At 47.6% G+C, this 21,557-nt stretch overlaps 1 protein-coding gene across 2 annotated transcripts in view; it reads left to right on the top strand.

The window, feature by feature from the left end:
- GCLC (glutamate-cysteine ligase catalytic subunit) overlaps positions 1 to 21,557 on the top strand; it is a 44,742-nt gene that overhangs the window by 17,406 nt on the left and 5,779 nt on the right. For both annotated transcript variants that reach the window (XM_052648267.1, XM_052648265.1), the window contains exons 2-12: positions 7,583 to 7,695; positions 8,520 to 8,702; positions 11,010 to 11,123; positions 12,727 to 12,785; positions 12,890 to 13,023; positions 16,352 to 16,426; positions 16,902 to 17,018; positions 18,237 to 18,375; positions 18,803 to 18,915; positions 19,137 to 19,229; positions 19,603 to 19,707. In XM_052648267.1, coding sequence (XP_052504227.1) covers positions 7,583 to 7,695; positions 8,520 to 8,702; positions 11,010 to 11,123; positions 12,727 to 12,785; positions 12,890 to 13,023; positions 16,352 to 16,426; positions 16,902 to 17,018; positions 18,237 to 18,375; positions 18,803 to 18,915; positions 19,137 to 19,229; positions 19,603 to 19,707 — 1,245 coding nt within the window. The remainder of the gene's footprint in view (positions 1 to 7,582; positions 7,696 to 8,519; positions 8,703 to 11,009; positions 11,124 to 12,726; positions 12,786 to 12,889; positions 13,024 to 16,351; positions 16,427 to 16,901; positions 17,019 to 18,236; positions 18,376 to 18,802; positions 18,916 to 19,136; positions 19,230 to 19,602; positions 19,708 to 21,557) is intronic.

Genomic DNA, 21,557 nt, shown 5'->3' with positions numbered 1-21,557 from the left:
ATCCCATAGACAGAGGAGCCTGGCGGGCTGCTGTTCGTGAGGGAGTCGGACACAACTGAGCAACGAAGTCCATCACACAACTAAGTCCAGCACACAAGAACTATTTATATCTACAATATTGTTTCTTTAGGAGGAAGTGTCTTCTGACTTAGGGTTCTGAGTTGCAGAGTACCCCTGTTGATGGCCACAGCAAACATCCCCTTTGATAACTTCACATAATCTGCTGTCTTTTCTGAGTTTAATTTGTAAGAGCAGGCCAGTTGGGTTCTGCTAGTTTGATTCCGAAATAAGGTAGGAGTACTTTAGTCTGGCCTTTATTTCTTGTTCAGTCGCTCAATCATGTCTGACTCTTTGCAGCCCCATGGACTTGCAGCACGCCAGGCTTCCCTGTCCTTCACCATCTCCCAGAGGTTGCTCAAACTCACGTCCATTGAATCAGTGATGCCATCCAAACATCAGAAAATTAAAACCATATGCCTGACATGTAGTGGCATGGTTAAAAAAAAAATCGGCCAGTGTCCGTTCAGAGGCCCAGAAGGTAGAGGTCTCACAGCATTTGTAGGACGAGAAAGAGCCAGTCTGCATGCAGGATTCCCTTTGAACCAGCAGCAGTGCCTCAGTAAGTGTGTCCAGATACAATTCCAGGAGGAGAGTTCTCCCAGTGCTGTGCAGTACCACTTGCTGCAGTAATCGAATTGTTTGCAATTCCCAGTTAGGAACTTGGGAACTGAAACTTTTATTTAATTTTAAATCCAGGAAGTCACACCTGCCTAGTGTCTCCAATAAAGGAGAGGATTTTTTTCCCCCCATTTACTGAAAGGTCTCGTTGTCCCCTTTCTGAGATCCATCAGTTTTCCCTGCTCTCTCCTGAATCTTAGAAGTTTTTCACCAAGGCCTCTTATCTTAATCTTGGCCTGGGAAGAATTTGTTTTGGTAGTGATTCAAGGAAGTCACTTTACTTAATCATATAAGAAATTCGTCATTTTACTCAGTGTTATCTTTGAGATTAATGTGTTATAAATAAAGAGCCTCTTGCTTTGTTAGCTGAAGTCCAGGTCTAGGACACGCCAGCGGAAGACCAGGCCAAGGTCACTTTATTTTGTGTAAACTTCCCTGATGAGCACCCTGTGTCATCCTGTGGTATGAAACGGCATTTCATAGTAGGGGAGAAGTCAAAATATAACAGATATTCTAAGAGTTTGCTGTAAAATTATTTGGTTTTGGCCCGTGTGTTTCTTTTTTGTTTTTTTCTATTGAAGTATAGTTGATTTACAATGTTGTGTTTTGGGTGTACACCAGAGTGGTTCAGTTATATGTACACATATATATACACATATATGTATAGACATAAACACATACCTGTATGTATGTTTTTTTTCAGATTCTTTTCCCTTAGAGGTTATCACAAAATACTGAGTATAGTTCCCTGATGTAACTTTAGAGTGAGCTGCTGCTGCTGCTGCTAAATCGCTTCAGTTGCGTCCGACTCTGTGCGACCCCGTAGACGGCAGCCCACTAGGCTCCCCCGTCCCTGGGATTCTGCAGGCAAGAACACTGGAGTGGGTTGCCATTTCCTTCTCCAGTGCATGAAACTGAAAAGTGGAAGTGACGTCGCTCAGTGTGTCCGACTGTTTGCGACCCCATGGACTGCAGCCCACCAGGCTCCTCCGTCCATGGGATTTTCCAGGCAAGAGTACTGGAGTAGGGTGCCATTGCCTTCTCCGAGAGTGAGCTACTAAAATGTTTCCTTTTGGGGAAAACAGGGCAGTTTTTAAAAGAACGTCTCTACAGTTACAGTCTAAAATATCACCATGTACAGGTGGTTGCTGGACTTGTGGCGGTCAGCTCAAGTCCATCCACCGTTTCAAGCGCAGCTGTTCAGATCTTGCCGCGCAGGTCTTCGCTGTTTCACTGCAGGTAATTCTGAAACCAAGTAGCATCGCTGGTGGCGGGCACATCCTTGGGTGTTCCAGGCTTGGGTGTCACGCTCAGTATGGAAATGGGTGCCGTCCAGCTGGATGGTCGAAAGTGCTCAAAGGCATTGGTCATTAATATTTGCTGTGTGAGGGCACCGTCTTCCGGGCAGAGGACAGGGCCTCTCGCTTTAAAGCAGTTTATGATCTCGAGGCGGGGCTATGTGACATGGTCCCCTGGGGGTGCAGGCTCAGTTTATCTGTATCTCTGGGCAGCCAGCCAGGTGATTACACTGCAGTCAGGGTAGTTGTTAGCTGGAGGGCTGTATTTATGAGGACCCCCTCCTTTGCCTGGCCAACCCCTTGCCCCAGGAAGCTTTCTGATCCCCCAGGTGGAACCAGACCCTCCTGTTAACACAGGCCCAGCTCTGATGGTCATCCTGAGCTGCCGCCCAAACCGTTTGGCTCCCTTGGGTTATTGACTGTCATTCCAGGCCCCGCATGAGCTTGAGAGCAGGAGTCGTCCACCTGGCTCTGCACCTGCATTGCTCCCAGCACTTGCCAAAGATAGGACCTGAGTCAAAGGACTTGGAGGGGGTGCTGCAGGATGCTGCGTTTTGGCGCTCGTGGGTCATCAGCCACTTAGAGCCTGATCGCAGGACAGCTTCGGGCTTGTTCAGGAGATCAGTGTAAGGAGAAAACCAGGTTTCTTAGAAACAACAGGTAGTTCCAGTAGGAATCAAGAGTACTCCCAGCCTGGGCAGGTGAACGGGAGGAGCTGGCCCTAAATCGTGAATTGTGAATGTCAGCAATGTGGCTGCAGCCCACTCCTCCAGGGCTAAGTGCCCCCACCCTGCCCTCCTCGGCCTGACCTCCTGGGCACAGGTTTATAGTGGTGGAGTCCTTCTCCCAGTGCCTGGGAAGCACTTAGGACCTCATTGTCCCCAAGGATGTGGTGATAGGTTCCCCTCTCTTGAGAGGTCAGATACACATGATCGGCTAGATACTTAGAGAGGTGGCCCAGGGACCTTTGTATAACTTTGTTTCAAAGAGATTTGAACATCCCTTTTTTCTAATGTACACAGAAATTGACAGAGGGACTTTCTCAAAGTACTGTCTCCCTAAATAGGGAATTGCCTATGGCTGATTCTGAGTCTTAATAGGTCTAGATTCCGAATCAAGCACTGTTTTCATCTCTGGGAAGCAAACATTTAAAACTTAATATTTTATAAAATGTCTAGGCTTTCCTCAAATTCTGAGCTTTCTGAAACCCTTACCTTCATGGTAGAGTATCAAAATGCCTTTTTTAAAAAAAAAAGGAAGAACATTTAAATTTTAAAGTAGTTAGTGCTGTTTAATGACTTGAATTCTAAAAATGTCAGCATTTTAATATTACGTGAACAGTACTGTTAACTTGAGCTTTAATGCCACAAGTATCTCACTGTCAGTGTTCAGCATTGACTTACATCATCCTCCATTAAAGTTCTTTACTTTTATTGGCCTAATTTCGGGTGAACACACAGCCCTTCCTGCTTGTGCAGACCTGCGTTGGATGGCTGGAAGGCTACCGTGTCCAGGGCCTTCCTAGCAACCCACTACCATTAGTAAACCACGTAATAGTCTTTTGAATGTGCCTTTGTCTTTGATTCAGCAGCTCAGAAATATTAGTGACTTTTATCCTAGTGGGTAGCCTTTAGTCTTTGAGCAATAGAAAGTTAAAGGATTTTAACTTTATTTGTAGAAAAAGTAGTGCACATTTTAAGTAGAGTGTCTCAAAAACTAATTGGGCGATTCCGTTGGGTCTGTTCTCCTTGCATTTAAAGAGACAGCTGATGGGCACCAAGTAGTAGTGCCTTAAATTATTTGCAGGGAGTTGTAATCTTTTCGGAGAACAGATGGCTGTTTTTGCTCCTTGCAAATGATATGCTAATCGTGCAGATTTGAATTAGTCACTCTGTACCCATTTATAATGCTCCTTGGGTGTCTGCCTTTAGAGCCGCGTTGTGTGCCGTGCACGTAGAGAGACACTGCACCACGCCAGCATAGATGGTATTTGAAGTTAGCAGGCAGAGGCCAGTCCTTAGAATCATGTTGTGTGCAGAAGGGCCTCGATGTCCTGTTTTGTTTTCCCTTTGCTTTTGTCTTTTCCTCTCATCCTTTGTATGTAAATAGGAAGTTTAGGATGGGGACAAAAATCCAGAAATAATTCCCTGTGGCTTTAGGTATTTTATATTGGGAACGCATTCTTCTAATGTGTCACTTTTTGTAACTGAACCAAACTCCCTTACCGTTCTAGATTGGCGCCTAAAGAATGAGTTGTTTGTTTGAGGGCTTGTATGAACTGGAATTGGAGATAAACATAAATATATTGGGATGGAGGAAGGGGTAAATAAGTTAACAAAAAGCTGAGAGGCTAAAGAAGCCTTTGGAGCCCTAATGCAGAAAAATGGAGGAGGTTGTAGGGGATAATTCAGAAAGCCTTAAATTTGAGTTTATAAAATGTTCAGGGAATTCTAGGCCTTCTAAACTTAGATTTTATCCCCAAGATAAGTAAATTTTATCCAAAAGTTTCTCTTCCTCTTGTAAATATTCTGTTTTTCTGTTTCACTTGCTTAATGAGATCATGGGTGATTATTTTTTAATTAAGGAGGGTTTGGTTTGTTAGCATTTTAAATGTCACCCATTTGGCTGATATTTAAAGCTCAAACTCAGTTTGAGCTTTCTGTTCTATTGCCCTACCCAAGCTTTAAACTTCTGGGCCAAGTGTGATTCTGAAAACAGGATTTCAATTATTTCTAAACCAGGAAACTAACAAAAATAATTGCAATATAGGTTGTATAAATTCGTGCCAACGTTCTTGCTCATTTTGATAAATAGACAGCCAGTGGGAACCCAGTCAGCAGGGGAGTATCTCTTCATCTCTGTTTCCGGAAGAAGCATGTTATCTTGTTAAGAAGATAACTTCACCCCAACAGATGGTGCAGGGCAGATGTGTTGGAACCAGGGGCGGGGCAAGGACGGTGTGGGGCTCAGAATGCAGCACAGAGCAATGACCATCTGAGCTGGGCCTAAAGAGGCAAGCCAACCCATCAGTTTAGATCTCTACCTGGAACTGTGTGAGCTCCGCTTCTATGATGGAACATCAGGCCTACTTCATAAAGTGGAGGTATAATCCAGGCTGAGAGATTTGCAGCCAGTATTAGAACCTTTCCCTGCCTCACAGCTTACAACAGTTCTTTTAGAAAGCTTATTCCTATCCTTATCCAAGATTGAAATCCTCTGTGGTCCTAGCAACAAGTTGTGCTGGGCCTTGAGACCAGGCAGGCCGGGGTTCAGATCGCTGCTGACACTCGCTGCCCGGGGCGGTCCGCTCAGCCTCTCTGTCCATCTGCAAAGTGGGTGATCATGCCTACGGTGCGTGGTGGGTAAGACGAGGATCCAGAGGTTCCTAGCAGACCACTGCTCATTATGCTTGTTTAAAGGTAAAGTTGTTTCTCATACTTAGGATATTTTCATATATCCTCCGAGACCTAACAAAGTTTCCTGTTCCATCAGGTTTTAGCTTTTCAGGAGCCCTGAATCTGTAGGTGTTACCTGAAAACTTGTAAACGTTGGGAGCAATTCCAGATTCTGCAGCCTGCAGCTTCCTGGCATTTGAACACTGAGTGATTGTACAGGTGCACATCTCACGTTTCTGGTTCATGTACGTAAATCAAGCCATCTTACTCATTTTTTTTTGAACTTAAAAAATTCATAATAGAGAGGCAAGAGCAGGGACTTGAACTCATCAATAAGACAGCTGTCTCGATCTGCTCAGGCTGCTGTGACAGGTACCACAGACTGGGTGGCTTAAGCAACAGACATTTATTTCCCACAGTTCTGGAGGTCAGACAGTCCGGAGTCAAAAATGCTGATAGTTTTGGTTCTGGGTGAGGGCGCTCTTCTGGCTTATAGTTGGACGCCTTCTCGCTTTGTCCTCGCATGGGGGAGAGAACTCATCTTCCTCATCTCTTCTTGAGGGTCACAAGTCCCATCAAAGGGCCCCACTTTCCTGACCTAGGTACACTCCCACCCCCACAAGGCCTCACTTCGAAATGCAGTCACATTGGGGTGAAGGGCTTCAACATATGGTTGGAGGTGCGGGACACCAACATTCAGTCCATACAGCAACTAATAAAAGTTTATTTTTTGTTCTCATTTAAGCCTGTTGTCAAGCTGTTTCCCTATGGTTACTAACATTTTTTCCCTTTTGTATTTTTTAGCTGAAGGGCCAAACAGTCTCTTGGAAGTCTCTGATAGGGATGTCTGACTCAAGCACCTTGCAAGGCTGGGGAGGCGGGTCCATGTGAATTAGGCTCAGGCCAGAGCCCTCCTCCAGGGGGAGCAGCCCACCCCCACCTCCCCCAACCCCCGCCCCAGGCCTGCTGCTGGGCTTCCCGGCTTTGGTTTGTTTTTAAGGCTGGATCTGGATTTACATGCAGAATGTCAGGTGGATAAGGCAGATACTGGGTGCATTGTTGCTTGCCTCTTTTATGATGAGCCAGACAAGGTAATTCTGGAGAGCCGGCTGCCTTGTGGCACAGGTCTGGGGCCTTGTGCAAAGGGTGCTCTCACATGTTTCCCTGAACGATCCAGCTCCGATCTTTTCACTTACATATGGATGCTGTGTGTCTTATTTTAACCATAAATAGTGGTTCACAACCTTCAGGATTAATCCCAGCTCTCATGACTTAAAGCACACAATTTCAGGGAAAACAAAAGCAGGTTCCATTTATACTCAGCCCAGAAAAGTCTTACTTTGGTATTTCACTCTTGATTTTTATCAGAATTCCACCAGGTATTGTTATAGATGCACTAGCGCACCTTGAATTGTAAATTCTGTGTCAGTTCAGAGTGGGGAAGTGGCCTGAATTTGCTCTTGAGAAACCAAGACAAACTTGCCGAGCATCTTCCCTGGCGGACCAGTGGCAAAGAGTCCGTGCTCCCAAGCAGGGGGGCCAGGGTTCGATCCCTGGTCAGGGAGCTAGATCACACATGTCCCAACTAAAGATTCCGCCGGCCACAACTAACACCTGGTGCAGCCAAATAACTAATAAAAAAAATTAAAGTAATGAAGAAACGTATACTTTTTAAAAAAGAAATTGCCACAACTCTGATGCTAACACTTCCATATCGATGTGTTTGATTATGACTTAATGGTCCACTAGCAGGGCTTATAGTGGGGTGATTAAGTAGCCTACCAGTGAGGAAGGGTCACCTACCTTGATGAGTACGCCCAGGTAACCCCTTTCGTAAATTTATAGTAAGCCCACTGAGGAAATACATTGTAAAACGCGACTGCTTCTTGGAGCCGCAATTTACAGAATCTTAGTTTCAAAACTTCTCTCTCGAAGTACCGTTTGTCAGAGTGGGCGTGTTGACCTTTCTAGAAGGGACTACGTAAAACAGGAGAAGACAGACGTGAGTGAGAGCTCTGGTCCTCCTGCCAGACCACTGTTGGCCGCTGTCTCCGGGTTTCGCGTCATACAAGCGCCGTCGTGTAAGCCAGGGTGACTCCTCAGCTCCCTGTGACCCTTCCCAACCTCCCTGCTTCTCTCTCTCCTGAAGGTCGCATCAAGCTCGAGTCTGGATGGAGGAATGTTCATCTTTCTCTCCTTTATTCTCAATAGGTGGAGTACATGTTGGTATCTTTTGATCATGAAAAGAAAAAAGCCCAACTGGTCCTGTCTGGAGAGGAACTTCTTGAAACTCTGCAAGAAAAGGGGGAAAGGACGAACCCAAAGTAAGCTGATGGACTGGGGCCTTGTTTTCCAGTTTCTGAAACTGTTAGGACCACCGGCGTGACATCTTTCCTCCCACGTACAGGAGACCAGGGAGCCCAGCAGTTTAGGGCTCAGGCTCTGGTTCCCAGTTGCCTGGGTTCAAATCCTGCTCCCTCTACTCAATAGCTGGGCACCCTTAGGTGAGGGGTGTCGCTTCTCCGTGCCTCAGTTTCCTCTTCTGTAAATCAGGGGTGCCTCTTAGGGTGCTCACACTCTAAATACATTAGTGAGAGCTTGGAAGAGTAAATGCCACATAAAGTCTGTTTACTATTTAAATATTAAAAAAAAAAAAAAAATTGGCAACGTGTTCCCAAGATCACAAACCATGGTGCCAGAGAAAACGTGCAGATGGATTTTGTTTGGCTGGAAAGATGTTTTTTAAAAAATATTTCTTTATTTCAGTAGACAGAGGTGAAGAGGGCATGTTCACTTTTCTGCCCACTAAATTTTGGGAGGCTGGGTTTGCATTTGGAGCCCAGCGTTAAACTGAAGGAGCCTTCAGCCCTCACGCCCTTCCCCACAGAGTGGACGGGCTTGTTTGTCTTGGACAGTGCGTGCCCTCCGTGCGGCTCAGTTATTTATAAATATTTTGGACCCAGCACTTGTAACCCTTACACAGTTAAAGAGCTATGGAAGATTAACAGACTCTGGGAACCATAAAGCATTCTTGGCTTCTTGTATACCCAGTGGTTTCTAAATTTTTGGAAGCCGCTTTTCAAAACTGAAAAGGGAGCAGCCTGCAGCAGAAGAGTAAGAGGGACCCGAAACCTTTTCTCCTCTGCAGCCATCCGACCCTTTGGAGACCAGAATATGGGAGCTACATGATCGAGGGGACACCCGGGCAGCCGTATGGTGGGACCATGTCTGAATTCAACACGGTTGAGGACAACATGAGGAAACGGCGCAAAGAGGCCACATCTCTCCTGGGGGAAAACCAGGCCCTCTGCACCATCACTTCCTTTCCCAGGTTAGTCCCTGTGTCAACGTGCGCAGCTGGTGCTCCAGAGCATCCGGTGTCCAGAGAGCAGATCACAACCTAACACTTGACCCTGCAGCTCTCGTACTGTGGATGGTTTATCCTCGTCACACAGCATCTGACCGAACCTGTAATGTCAGAGCTGCAGGCCAAGTCACATGCTGGCCTCCGGTGGTGGTGGGGGCAGCGGTGGGGGACTGGGGGAGGACCTGAGGGCCACACGCTCCCCAGGCCGAGGGGAAGGAGCATTGTATAAGGAAGGGCACGCGTTGCCCGCAGATCAGATCAGCAGGTTGGCTTCAGTGCTCCTGGGATGGGCGGTGCACACAAAGAACACGGGAGCCGTCGGGTCATGTTCAGATCACGCTGAAACAAGTTAGGATTTCTCGTCAAATCAGCTTATGGCTGCAAGTTCACAAGAGTGAATATGAAGTCAGTGGGATTCTGCCCTTGGCTTAGAATGAGGTGCGTAAATATCACACGGTTTTATGTAGGACCTGTACGCAGGAATGCAGTTCTACCAAATCGTAAATCTGGTTATCTTTGCGAGAGATCTCTCAGGTCGTGGCAAAGTATGCTTACCTCCCCAAAGTTCAGAAGCTCTTTGAGGATTGGTATCCAAAGCCTGGAACACGCTGAACTATTTTTATACCTTCTTTCCTTTTCCTGATAAATGTCCTCTGGGAACACAGGCATTCAGAAGTCACACCACCAGTCTTAGGACACTTAAAGGGAATTTTCTTTTTTAAAATCTCCATGGTCACATCGAAATAATCGAGGCCTTCTTGAAGCACCTCATCAAATGTTTTAGAGAAGTTTCTTTTTCTCACGTTATGAAGGAAGGAAGGTTGAGCGAGGAATACGTTTTATTCTAAAAATCTAATTTTTTTTTAGTTTATCTTCTATGATGGGAGGGTATTTTTGGATTTGTAAGCAAAACAAGAGTAATGATTATTGGTTTGTAAAAGCCTAATCTTAAATGCACAGTTAAGTGATAAGGAAAGTTTTATTGGGGGATCAAGAGGGAGAAGAATGGGCTTTTTTCAGTGTAAATGGGGATTCTCTGTTCATAAACGGGTGCAACTGCAGGGTGGCCCTGTGACCCCGTGCTCACGTGACTGTTGACACGTCAGTTACTCAGGCTGACGCAAACGGAAGTGCAGTTCCTTGGTCCCTGTGGCCTTGTTCGCCTGCCAGTGCTGGCCCCGCAGGGCAGGTGGAGGGTGTCCCCACCCCTGGAGGCGCCGTCAGATGGTCGGATGGGTCATCTAGAGGGAAGGCCCTGCTGCGCGTGCAGGTCTGAGTCCCAGCCGCCCACTTCCTGCCCAGCGCGCTGGTGCTCACCTCCCCGCTCCAGCCTGACCCTGGTCAGCGGAGAGTCCCCGGCCCTCAGTCTGTCACTCTCTGCGAGGGCTTCTCCTAAGGCTTCTGGCTCGGGGTGAATAACGCAGGCTGCTGCAGGAACGCTCCCGAGACCCCGTCACATCTGGGACTGTTCCAGATGTGATGGGCAAGTTCACTGTTCTTCACAAGGTGGTTGCGGGCAACCGGTTTTATTAAAGGTGAAGCTGAAAATAAAGAAGGCACCAGCTAGTTTTGGCTCTGAGGCCAGAAATTCCCCACCCTGAAACTGCACCCCCGCCCCCCAGCAGCCACTCTTCCTCTGCTGGCGCTGCTCTGTGAGTCCCATGCCCGCCCCCAGCACACTCAGCAGTGATCTTAAACTTGGGAGAGCTGGTGGCGTCACTGCCCGTGATGTGGAATTTGAGCTTTACGTTTACAGATGAAAGCGGAGCTTTGTTTCTGTGTTGAAATTAAAGTGCTTCTTAAGTCTAGTGAGATAATAGGGTTGGATTTCAGCCTCCGGGGGAATCCCGGAGGCGAACGGGGTCGCCTGTCGGGGACCTGCCTGATCTGGAGGGATTCAGGAGGTGCTGGGCAGAGGCAGGAAACAGGAGACCCTTCCCAGGGCACCCACACTGCCGGGAAGTGAGGGTGTGCAGGGCTGGCAGCCGGTACAGGAGCATGCCTCAGACAGAAGCTCCTGGGGGAAATAGCTGAGGCGGCTGTGACATGTGCCCTGCAGACTCTGGGTGGACAGAGGCTTTTGATAAATTAGCCCAAGGCTGCAATCACAAGAGAAGAGCTTGGTGAGCAAGACAGGTTGCAGCGGGCTGGTTGCAAGGGGCCCGGGGTTGGCAGAACACCTGGGCCCCCCTGAACAAGGCAGTGTGGCACTTGCGAGTTTTTAATCCTTGGAGACACATTCTATCTCTTTAGTTCTTCAATTTGTTGTAGATTAGGCTGCCCTGGGTTCACGCTGCCTGAGTTCAAACCCAGCCCGGTGGAAGGAGGAGCTTCCAAGTCCCTCTTCTTTCCCGATGAAGCCATCAACAAGCACCCGCGCTTCAGGTGAGTGCCGAGACTCAGCTCCCGGCCCCTGCCTTGGGGGTGGTGTCGTCCCTGCCCCCGCCGGGACCCTCCTGTGCGCTGCATGGCCCTCGCCGCTTGTTTCCAGGCTGGGTCTGCCTGTTTTCCGAGTCATCGGAAAGGTTGTTCATTAGCTGCAAAGTCATTTCAATCCCAGGTCATTTCAGTCCCTGTTTGGAGAAGCTTTCTTGTTGTTGCTTTAATCTTTCACCTCCAGTGCCCGTGATCTCCTCACCCTGCTCGTGTACCTTGACCATAGGGTGACATGTCCAGTGCCTGTGTGTGTAATAGGCACGCGCTACCTTCTGCTCTGGAGTTTTGATTCCAGGGTTTCAGGTTGCTTTAGGACCCACACCGGTCTGATCTCAGCTTTGTACCTTTGGGTCTCCCCTGTCATCCTGAACCCGGGCTCCTGACCTAGAGTTAGGGACCTGTGACAGCTCAGTGTTCATTCCCTGTAACACGTCTTCACACCCGCTACGCATGGAATCTTTGGGGAAGAGGAAGACGCAGAAGCTTAGTTTCCAACATTAGGGTTAGAGTGTGCCAAAGAGGAGATGGTCAGCTGTAAGAAAAGGTAGATTATGTCCAAAGATGGCAACACCCGACAGAGGAAGGTGCTTCTGATGGCGGGGTGGGGGGGGAGGGGCGGAAGGGGGGTCAAAGGCAGGCCTCCCGAGAGCAGCCCTGCCTGGTAAAACCATAATGCGAGCCACACATGTCATTTTAATAGTGATTTAGTAGCCACGTTAAAAAAGTTAAAAAAAAAATAGTGAATTACATTTATAGCTATATCCAACTTCCCTGGTGGCTCAGACGGTAAGGACTCTGCCTGTACAGCAGGAGACTCAGGCTTGACTCTGGGTCCGGAAGGTCCCCTGGAGGAAGGCATGGCAGCCCACTCCAGCATTCTTGCCTGGAGAATCCCATGGACAGAGGAGCCTGGTGGGCTACAGTCCATGGGGTCGCAAGAGTCGGACACGATTGAGTGACTAATGACACACACACATCCAACTTGCAATCAGTATTTTTAAATTACTAGTAAGTTTTACTTTATTTCTAAACCAAGTCTTAAAAATCTGCTGTGTGTTTGCTCTGAGAGGACGTCTTTTTTAGGACTGGCCACATGTTCGGTGCTCACAGCATGCCTGGGGGCTTCTGGATCAGGTGGTGGGCCGTGAGATGGTGTTAAGCTGGGGGTTGGATGGGGGCAGCGATGAGGTACTGGGGTCCTGTGAGGCGCAGGGAACGTGAGGACTTCAACTTGGCTCAGGTTTTGGACTTAACATGGAAAATGTTAGAAGCATAGCATGAGGCCAGACCACGGCAGACCTTAAACACTTGAGCTTGGTTTGGGGAGTCACCCGGAGCCGGGAAGAGGGCTTGGACAGGAGAGAGGGTGACGTCCTCAGGCAGGAGCCCTCAGGCGAGGCTGCAGGAAACCCCTCATGTGATTTTTCTGTAGGGCTTCCTTAGGGGACTTGTCTGAGGGAGGAGCCGTCCCGCGTAGCACTGTATTATCAAATTCTTCTTCCGTATGAGGGTTTTGGGGCAGCCCGCTCAGGACATTTGTTGTCTGTTTCAGCACACTCACCAGGAACATCCGGCACCGGAGGGGCGAGAAAGTGGTCATCAACGTGCCCAGTGAGTCCGTGGGCGGGAGGGGGCAGCCCCTGCCCCGCTGTTGATGCTGACTCTCTCTCACTCCCTGCTCTCTCCTCTTTCTCTCTCTGGTTTTATTACTGCAGTCTTTAAGGACAAGAACACCCCAGCTCCATTTATAGAGACTTTCCCTGAGGACGAGGAGGCCGCGAAGGCCTCTAAGCCCGACCACATTTACATGGACGCCATGGGCTTCGGGATGGGCAACTGCTGCCTGCAGGTACCGTGCAAAGACCCAGAGAGGTGCTTCCGCCTCCACTTGTCTTGATTACCTTCTTTTCTTGAGGTGCGCGAGTTTCGTTTTAAAAATTTTCATCAGGTTGAAATATTACTGTAACTAGTAACATCTTTCTGAAAACCACTGAAGTTATATTAGTAAATTCATTGGAAGGTACCACTGAACAGAATTCGCAAAATCTTCAGTTCACTGCAAAGACATAGTTGCTCGTGAACTTAAAATGTGGAATGTTCCAAGGCCACTGTCTCAGTTCTTTCTGTGCCTAATTTCTGCTGCCATCTAGTGATGGTTTAGCTTTGAGATTGTAAACACTGTTCAAGTCTGTTTCTGAAAATGAACCCTGGATGCACCCCAGTGAGTTTGTGGTCCAAGGGAAGGATTGTTTGGACTTTAAACAATGTATCTTCCTGTAAGGCTATATAGTGGTATAAAAAGAATAAATATTTAACAGCCCCGGTTTGCCTTGGCCCTGGCTGTTTCACAGGACATAGAATAGCCTCTCTTTTAATGACATGATTAAACTGCTCCCCCCGCACCCCGGGTCTAATCTGATTGCTGGTGCCTACGGCAGCGATGCATCCCCATCCCATAGGCGGTCTGTGGGGGGACCCCTCAGGCTGCCCGCCAGCCTGCATCCAGGCTTCAGCTGTCATCTCTCGGGTACTTGGCTAACTCCTTTCCCTTCTGGCCTCAGTTTTCTCAGCAGTTGAAAGAAGAGTTTATATTAAGGCCCTTTCTAAGTCTGACTCGGCTCATACTCTTTTGTTTTTATTAACAGCAATACTGGTTTCAATCTTTAGTTTGTTTAAAATCATGTTGGGACCTTCCTGGTGGTCCAGGAAAAGACCACCTTAAGGTTAAAGACCAGGTTAAGAATTCGCCTGCCAGTGCAGGGGGACACAGGTTCGATCCTAGCCTTGGAAGATTCCGCATGCCTCAGGGCAGCTGAGCCTGTGCGCCTCGAGCCTGTGTTCCACACAAGAAGCCGCTGCCGTGAAAAGCCCACGCACAGCAGCGAAGGCCCAGTGCAGCCAAAACTAAGTAAATACAAATTTAAAAAAATAAAATGTTAGAAGTAGGAGTGGCTCAAAACTAGATGTTTCAAAATCTCCGATAAAAAGGAGGGCCTCGTTATTACTTAAGGAGATTTTTTTCTAGTTCCAATTTCTTGGCTGGTTGGAGCACCGTGAAGCCTGGCCCCACGTGGGGTGGCTCTGCTCTGCACACATGGCTGGTGACTCTGTGTCCCACCATCTCAGGCAGCTTTGCACAGAGGCATGCCTTCCTGCACTTGGATCTCGGATGTGTTCATTTTTCCAGCTATGTATAATCAGAATTGAATGTCAGACTCAGATGTATCCATGCTAAGTGTGTTTAACCGTGGCCGAGGATCCCATTCCCCCCGCTTTCCCCGACTTACTGATGTAAGTGGTATAAAGCGTGTCTGCCAAACAAACCTAGGCCATGAGTTTCCTTCCAGCTGGGTACACTGCATAACAAAGGAGACCTTTTGACTTCTAACTGCATATCTACTTAACTATCTTAATTACAAATATTTCTGAAGAGAGCCATTAAACTCTAGAACTTAACAGCGCACGGCTTTAAAATTGCAGCAGTGCTGTCGGAGGGCCAGTTGCCTTTTTTCATCGGTTTACTATTAAACCAAGGTGTTTTGCGGAAGACTACACTGTCACCCCATTCCAAAGGGATCATTCTTTCCCTTGATACAGTGTTTATACAAACAAATGTGTCCTAATGGCAGGTAGTTGGCATTTTTATTGCTTGTAGATACAGTTTTCCATCTAGTTTAAGCTTTGTGTCATGGGTTTAACATTGTCTTTTTTTTTTTTTCTAAATGGCGTGTCCAGCCACCCCACTTTCAATACTACTCTTAAAAGTCTTTAGCCCAGCTACTGTGAGTAAGTGGAAAATGAGACAGATTCCACCAATTTCCGTAGAAGTCTCTCTGTTATCTTTTAAGTGGAACTCTAGAAACTACCCATTACAAGAAAGCAGGACAAAATTATTTCAAAGTATTGTTTTAAGGCTTTTGAGCAACTCACTATACAGAATAAAAAGTATTTTAACCATATTCAAATTTTTGACTCTCGGGGGACTTTTCAGGAATCATTTAATAAGTTCATGCCTGTTACGATAGGCTCCCTCCCTACCCCCCACCCCAAGAAAATTCTGTGATTTCAACACTGGGTACTGGATAAATTTTAGGTACTTAGTTTCCTAAAATCAATGTTTCTTCTTTTTTCCCCCCTCCTCATTTTCCTGAGGGGAAATTGCTTCTCTTCTTTATATGATACTTTGAAAGGATACCAGAAGCCAAAACCATTCATATATTCATACCTTTTTAAGGTGTTAAGAATACTTTTTTCCTTTCCCATCATTAATGGCAGTGATGTCCTGTTTGGTTTGGCTGTGCCTCTCTCGTTCTTGGGGTAAGGAAGCTAGCTCTTAAATATACTTAAAATAACTAAGCTGTAAGCTGTATCACTGTTGTAACGTGGTTATTGAATTCCAGCCGCCAGTTTTCTCAAGCACATTTTTCTAGGGTTGACTTTTCCAGAATTGGCCTGTAAATGGAGTGTGTACTAGACTGTCTAAGAGACACCAATCAAAAACCTGAGAAGAAAGCGTGCTTACAGGGTCTCTTGGTCTCTTCCGTGGCTCAGTAAGCCCGCCGTGTCCTGGTGGTGCAGCTCCCCACCTGCCCAAGGACCCCCCGGGCCCAGACCCAGGTCTGCTCTCTCTGGTCTGTGCCCACCGGCCTCCGGGCCCGCTGTGGCTCTTCTGTGCCTCCTCCACCAGCCTGCAGTTCCTCCTGGGCAGTCAAAGTGTTTAAACTGCCCTCTCTTCCTGCCTTCTCTACAGTCCTGCCCCCTTCCAAGCTGTTACCCATTGTGCCACAGTGGGGAGCTTTGACGCCCATTATTCACATCTCCAGATTCTCCTTTTGTACCAAAATGTATACAAGCCCGCAGCCAACGGCACACAGATGGCCAGCCATGGAGGAGAAGTGCCTGGCTGAGCTTCACTGTCAGTACAGGTCCTGGTTTTCTTTCCTGACTTCTTATCTTACTTGACATCAGAACATGGTTATTTATGTCCCATGCAAACATGATTAAAGCCATATTCTAGACAAGTTCCTCTGAGACAGCTTTTAAAACTGGCTTCAGTGATGCAGTCAGTGGGATGACCTCACATGCCATGAGCAATGACCTTCCTTCTCAGACTGGCTCCTTGGGGAGGATGGTGATGATTTTGTATTATTCTCTAATAATCTGTGATTCTTAAACAGGTAACTTTCCAAGCCTGCAGCATATCTGAGGCCAGATACCTTTATGATCAGTTGGCTACCATCTGCCCAATTGTCGTAAGTAGAAATCACACCTAATTTTAACTACTCTTTTGTATCAGATAAAGACTGCATGTGCAAAATTTGCTGACCATGTGCTATTTAAGTCCAGTTAAGACTTCATTTAGAACTGAACTAACACAACTAGTATGCAGACGGAGAGCTCCTGGATAAGCGTCTAAGCTGAAGAGTTTAGCAGTGCTTTAGCTAGCGAGGCATTTATGTGTTAAACGTCAAGTTCAAGCGTAGCTGTTTTCCTTCTCTCATCCCGCCTGTCCTCACCGTCTAGAGAGGATGATTCAAGGAAGCAGAGGCCAGGGCTGGAGTCACTCCCGCCGTCCTTCCCCAGGAGCAGGCAGGCACAGTGCCTGTGGTAGAGCCTGCAGGGTTGGCGTAAGCTGGTGCTTCTAGACCGGGGATAACTGCATGGAGCCTTCTTCAGCATGTTGGTGACACTTTGACCTTGCAGGTGCTGACTTCTGTTTGTTCCTAGATGGCTTTGAGCGCTGCGTCGCCTTTTTACCGAGGCTATGTGTCAGACATTGATTGTCGCTGGGGCGTGATTTCTGCATCTGTAGATGATAGAACTCGGGAGGAGAGAGGACTGGAGGTGGGCACGCTTTTCCTTTCCAGCCTTTTGAATCCGGCAGGTGAAGAGGGGGGCTTGTCGCCACTGACAGTGCTGAAGTCTCCCTTACACCATTTCCATCCTGAGTGGGTTAGTCACACCCGGGAAGAAGCTGGCAGCTGATCAGCCTGTCTTTGGCTTTATGGTGTGTTTGGGGTGAGAATGTGGGAAATGTGATTTGGTTGAGGGGGAGGGACCGTGCCAAGTTAATTTCCATCATTTGTTGCAATCTGTGTTTGTTTTGCCCTCTAAGATTAATAGAACAGGTTTTCTTTGTTTGGGAGGCAGTGCTGATGGCTGTTTTTACCAGAAAGCTTTTGGCGCTACATGAGTGCTTTGCCTATGGTGCTTTCTCTGCTGGGGAAAGCACAATCTGTTGTCAGATTCCTTGGCCCCTTATAAAGGGTGAGTTTTGCCTAAGAAGTGTAGGTTTGTGTCTCTTATTTGCATGTTGAGCTCTGACCCTGCATCTCAGCAACCAAAAGTGTGCATCAGAACCACCTATGGAGCTCTTTAAAAATAGTTACCCAGCCCTGCCCACCCCCAGACCCAGTGAGTAAAGAAAGTCCAGAACTGAGATGCAGGCGTGCGTGTTAGTAAAGGAGTCCTCACAGGTGATTCTCATGTTCTTGACCAGGGCTGCGCTACTGTTGCTCTGGTCTTTATATAATTGTTGATAAATTGTTGACCATGCTAAGTACAAATAAGCTTTAAAGTAGATATTTTAATGGTTTTTTAATGGCTTAAGCCAAATTTTTTGGTTTACATTATGAAAGTGAAAGTTTTAGTGGCTTAGTCATGTCCAGCTCTTTGCAACCCCATGGACTATATATAAGCCCACTAGGCTCCTCTGTGCCTGGGATTTCCCAGGCAAGAATACATGGTGGGTTTATATTTTTGCTCCCAACATGGGCATTTCTAGTCTTAATAATAATGGTGAACCACTTGTAAAAAAAAAAAAAGGAAATATGTACATACATTTAACTGAGATCTGAGAACAGATTAAATTGTCTCCAATTTTTGTTTTTTAATTCTAATACTTTTTAGGGTTAATAGCTATTTTTCGGGATCTCATGTTCAGGTTGAACAGTTTTATGTAATTATTTATAAAGCATGTAACCTTTTAATATAATTACTTGGGGCATTCGTTTATTTCCACATCACTGTATATGGCATTCGTTTGTATTTTTTCAATTTTAGCCACTGAAGAACAACCACTATAGGATCAGTAAGTCCCGATACGATTCGATAGACAGTTACTTATCTGAGTGCGGTGAGAAATACAATGACATTGACCTGACAAAAGACAAAGAAATCTATGAACAGCTGTTGCAGGAAGGTAAGCCTCCATTCCCCTTGTCTAGATTTGACTGTAAGCCTTTAGTTCTTCAAAACTCTGTTAAACTCCTCTGCTGACTCCCATCTGGCTTCTATTTTTAATGTGAGGTCTCTTAACTTTTATTACGAGGCTGTTTGTCCTAAAGTTTCAAGTCCCGGATACTTGTGAGAGCTTAACTTTTAGCGAAAAGAGCTGACTTTGGAGGTGTGTCCCTCAGATCCCCATGGGCATCGTTTAAGGGGTGAACGCAACTCCGACACTCCCCTCGGGTCTGCAGGATAAACTTGGGGCGGCACAAGAATCCTGCACAACCCAGCGCCTCCTAAGCTCCTAGCTGCCTTTCTTCAACCCCCCCACCCCGAGCTGTCCGCCGTCCCCGGGGCGTGGAGAGCAGCTCTGGAGCGAGCCTGGTGTGACCTCTCCGCAGGCCTCGACCACCTGCTGGCCCAGCACGTGGCTCATCTCTTCATCAGAGACCCGCTGACTCTGTTTGAAGAGAAAATCCACCTGGATGATGCCAACGAGTCCGACCACTTTGAGGTATCTGCAACAAATGTTTTAAAAAATAAAGAACATGACTGCTACTTTCAGAGTCGCTGAAATGTCACCTCACTTCTGTAAAATGCTCGCTGTTCAGTTTTCTTTGTAGGTCAAAGGGTATAGACAGTAAATAGTCTGCTTCACATGTTAAATATGAAATCATCTTAGTATCTTCCCGGATATGTGGAAAACTGGTTTTATTCTCTCCTGTTTGGTTACAGAATATTCAGTCCACAAATTGGCAGACAATGCGATTCAAGCCTCCACCTCCAAACTCTGACATTGGGTGGAGAGTGGAATTCCGGCCCATGGAGGTATGCAGCCCGCGGGCCGGAACCAACTCTATTGAACCTATTCCCACCTGACCGCCACCCACCCACCTATACCCTCCCTGGAGACTTGGGTTACACAGACAGCACCACAGATTGTGTGTGTGTCTGTGTGTGTGTGTGTCTGTGTGTGTGTGTGTCTGTGTGTGTGTGTGTCTCTGTGTGTGTCTGTGTCTGTGTGTGTCTGTCTGTGTGTGTGTGTGTGTGTGTGGCTCAGGAGGACTGCTTTCTGGGAGTAGACAGTGGGCAGAGGCTTCCGGCCCCAGGTGGGGCCTCAGGAGGTGCGTGGGAACACTGTGACCCGCGGGGCCCCTCGGGGAGGCACAGTGGGTCCCTGACATCTTGGCCCCACGTCCAGGTTCAGCTGACGGACTTCGAGAACTCCGCATATGTGGTGTTCGTGGTGCTGCTCACCAGGGTGATCCTGTCCTACAAACTGGACTTTCTCATCCCGCTGTCCAAGGTAAGGACGGTGTTCAGCGTAGGGCTGGCTGTGGGTATCTGGATTATCATCTGATGCTCCTTTCTGTATAATACTTGTTTCAACTCTGACCTCACTTAGACCTGTTCCTCCTTAGAAAGAGTGTCCCCCTTCCACCCTGTTTCTTTTTCCTTTCAAACCAAACCAAAGCTTATACTATAGGTCTGGGGACCATTTTGGTGGAGACTCCTGGAAACAGAGTGCTGATGGTAGCTCCTTACTCGGCCCATTTGAAGGACATTCAGAGTTTCATTGGAATACCCGCCAATTTCTAGACTTTCGATTTAAGATGGTGGTGGGAGGGGGTGCCCCCCAGTGTGTTTTCATCCTGTCAACTCCCAGGCCGGTCACAACCTCAGACTCGGGAGGAAGGGACGCGTGACTACTCAGTGCAGGGAGGGGGCGCCTCAGAGGCGCTGAGCTGGGGAGGTTTCTGGAGAATGCGGATGGCAGGGCACCATCGGAAAAACAGATCTGAATCTGCCCCAGCCCAACTAAAACCAAGATGGAGCTTTCTGGAAGCCGTTCAGGGCCTTGAACTAGCTCCAGGCTGTGAGGCTGCAGTGCTACAGACCCTGGGGGCGTAGCCAAGCGAGCATGGAGGCCTTGGGCTCCCGGCTGGAGGGTCTCGGCACAGAGTGGGGCTGGGAGAGGCTGCCGGGCAGAGTGGGGGTCTGCGGGGCTCAGGGCCAGAGCAGAGACAGCGGGACACGCTGCTTGTCCCGGCGAGCGTGGGAGGAGGACCAGAGCCACCGGGCCAGTGCCTGCCCCCGATGCCCCCTTCCTCTGTGGAGGCCACTCCCGCCGGCGTGCATACATGCACCCTGAAGAAGTCTGGCAGTCAGGCAGACCCTGCCTGCCCACTGCGCCTAGGCCCAAGGTGACCTGCAGGACCCTGCGGGCCCCTGTTAGCCTTGCGGGGCACCCCCTGGGGAGATCAGCCCATGTCATGGGTCCCCGAGAGCTGCCATTCTAAGCCTTTGCTTATGAATGTAAATACACTTGACCCTTGGACAACACAGGCCTTAGGGACTCTGACCCTCACACAGTCAGAAAACTACATGCAACTTACAGTCGGTTCCTCCGTATCCGAGAATTCGACCAGCAGCAGATCATGGAGTACTGTGATGTTCACTGCTGGAGAGCATCTTCATCTAGGGGGACATGCGTTGTTCCAGGGCCTGGTATAGATATCTGAAAGGCAGGAGAAACTTGAAAACTTTTAATAGCCTTAAAGAGAAGAGCCCATGGGCCCCCAGAGTGTGTTATCCTGAGTAGAACACGGTTAATTTGGAAACTGGAAAGAATATTTTAAGAAATTCTCACTAATGCCCTTGAAGAAATTCTAGGGAAGAGTCGCATCTTAAATAAACAAGCCCTGTGGATCAAAGAGTATTTGGGGAGCAGAGGAGTTCTCAGAAACAATGTGGTAGCCACACTTTTAAAACTCAGTATACTCCCCAGTAAGCAGATGTGGTTGAAGGTCAAAGTCACTGATTTCGGGAACCAAGCTGAGTTCGTCCCTGTAGGACGGCAGAGAAACAGAAGTCATGGGAAAAGCAAGAGAGAAATTATTTGAAAAGTTCAGTGTTCATCTAATAATTAGAAGAAGAGAGTAGTCTACACAAAAGAGATGTGAGATACAATAAAGAAAATAAATGAATATAATTTTCCCTGAGTAAGAGTCCATTAAGGATGAGACAGAAATAGGTAAAGAAGAACCGAAATCTAGGAAGAATCTCAAAGAAAAGATCAGTTGTCCAGAAAGGAGAGGAAATTAGGCTACTTAGCTTTCTGCCAAAAAAGAAGAAAAATCAGTTGGTCTCATTTCT

The sequence above is a fragment of the Budorcas taxicolor genome, chromosome 11 (genome assembly GCF_023091745.1).
Source record: "Budorcas taxicolor isolate Tak-1 chromosome 11, Takin1.1, whole genome shotgun sequence".
Lineage (NCBI taxonomy): Eukaryota > Metazoa > Chordata > Mammalia > Artiodactyla > Bovidae > Budorcas > Budorcas taxicolor.
This window is presented reverse-complemented; position numbering and strand designations above follow the sequence as displayed.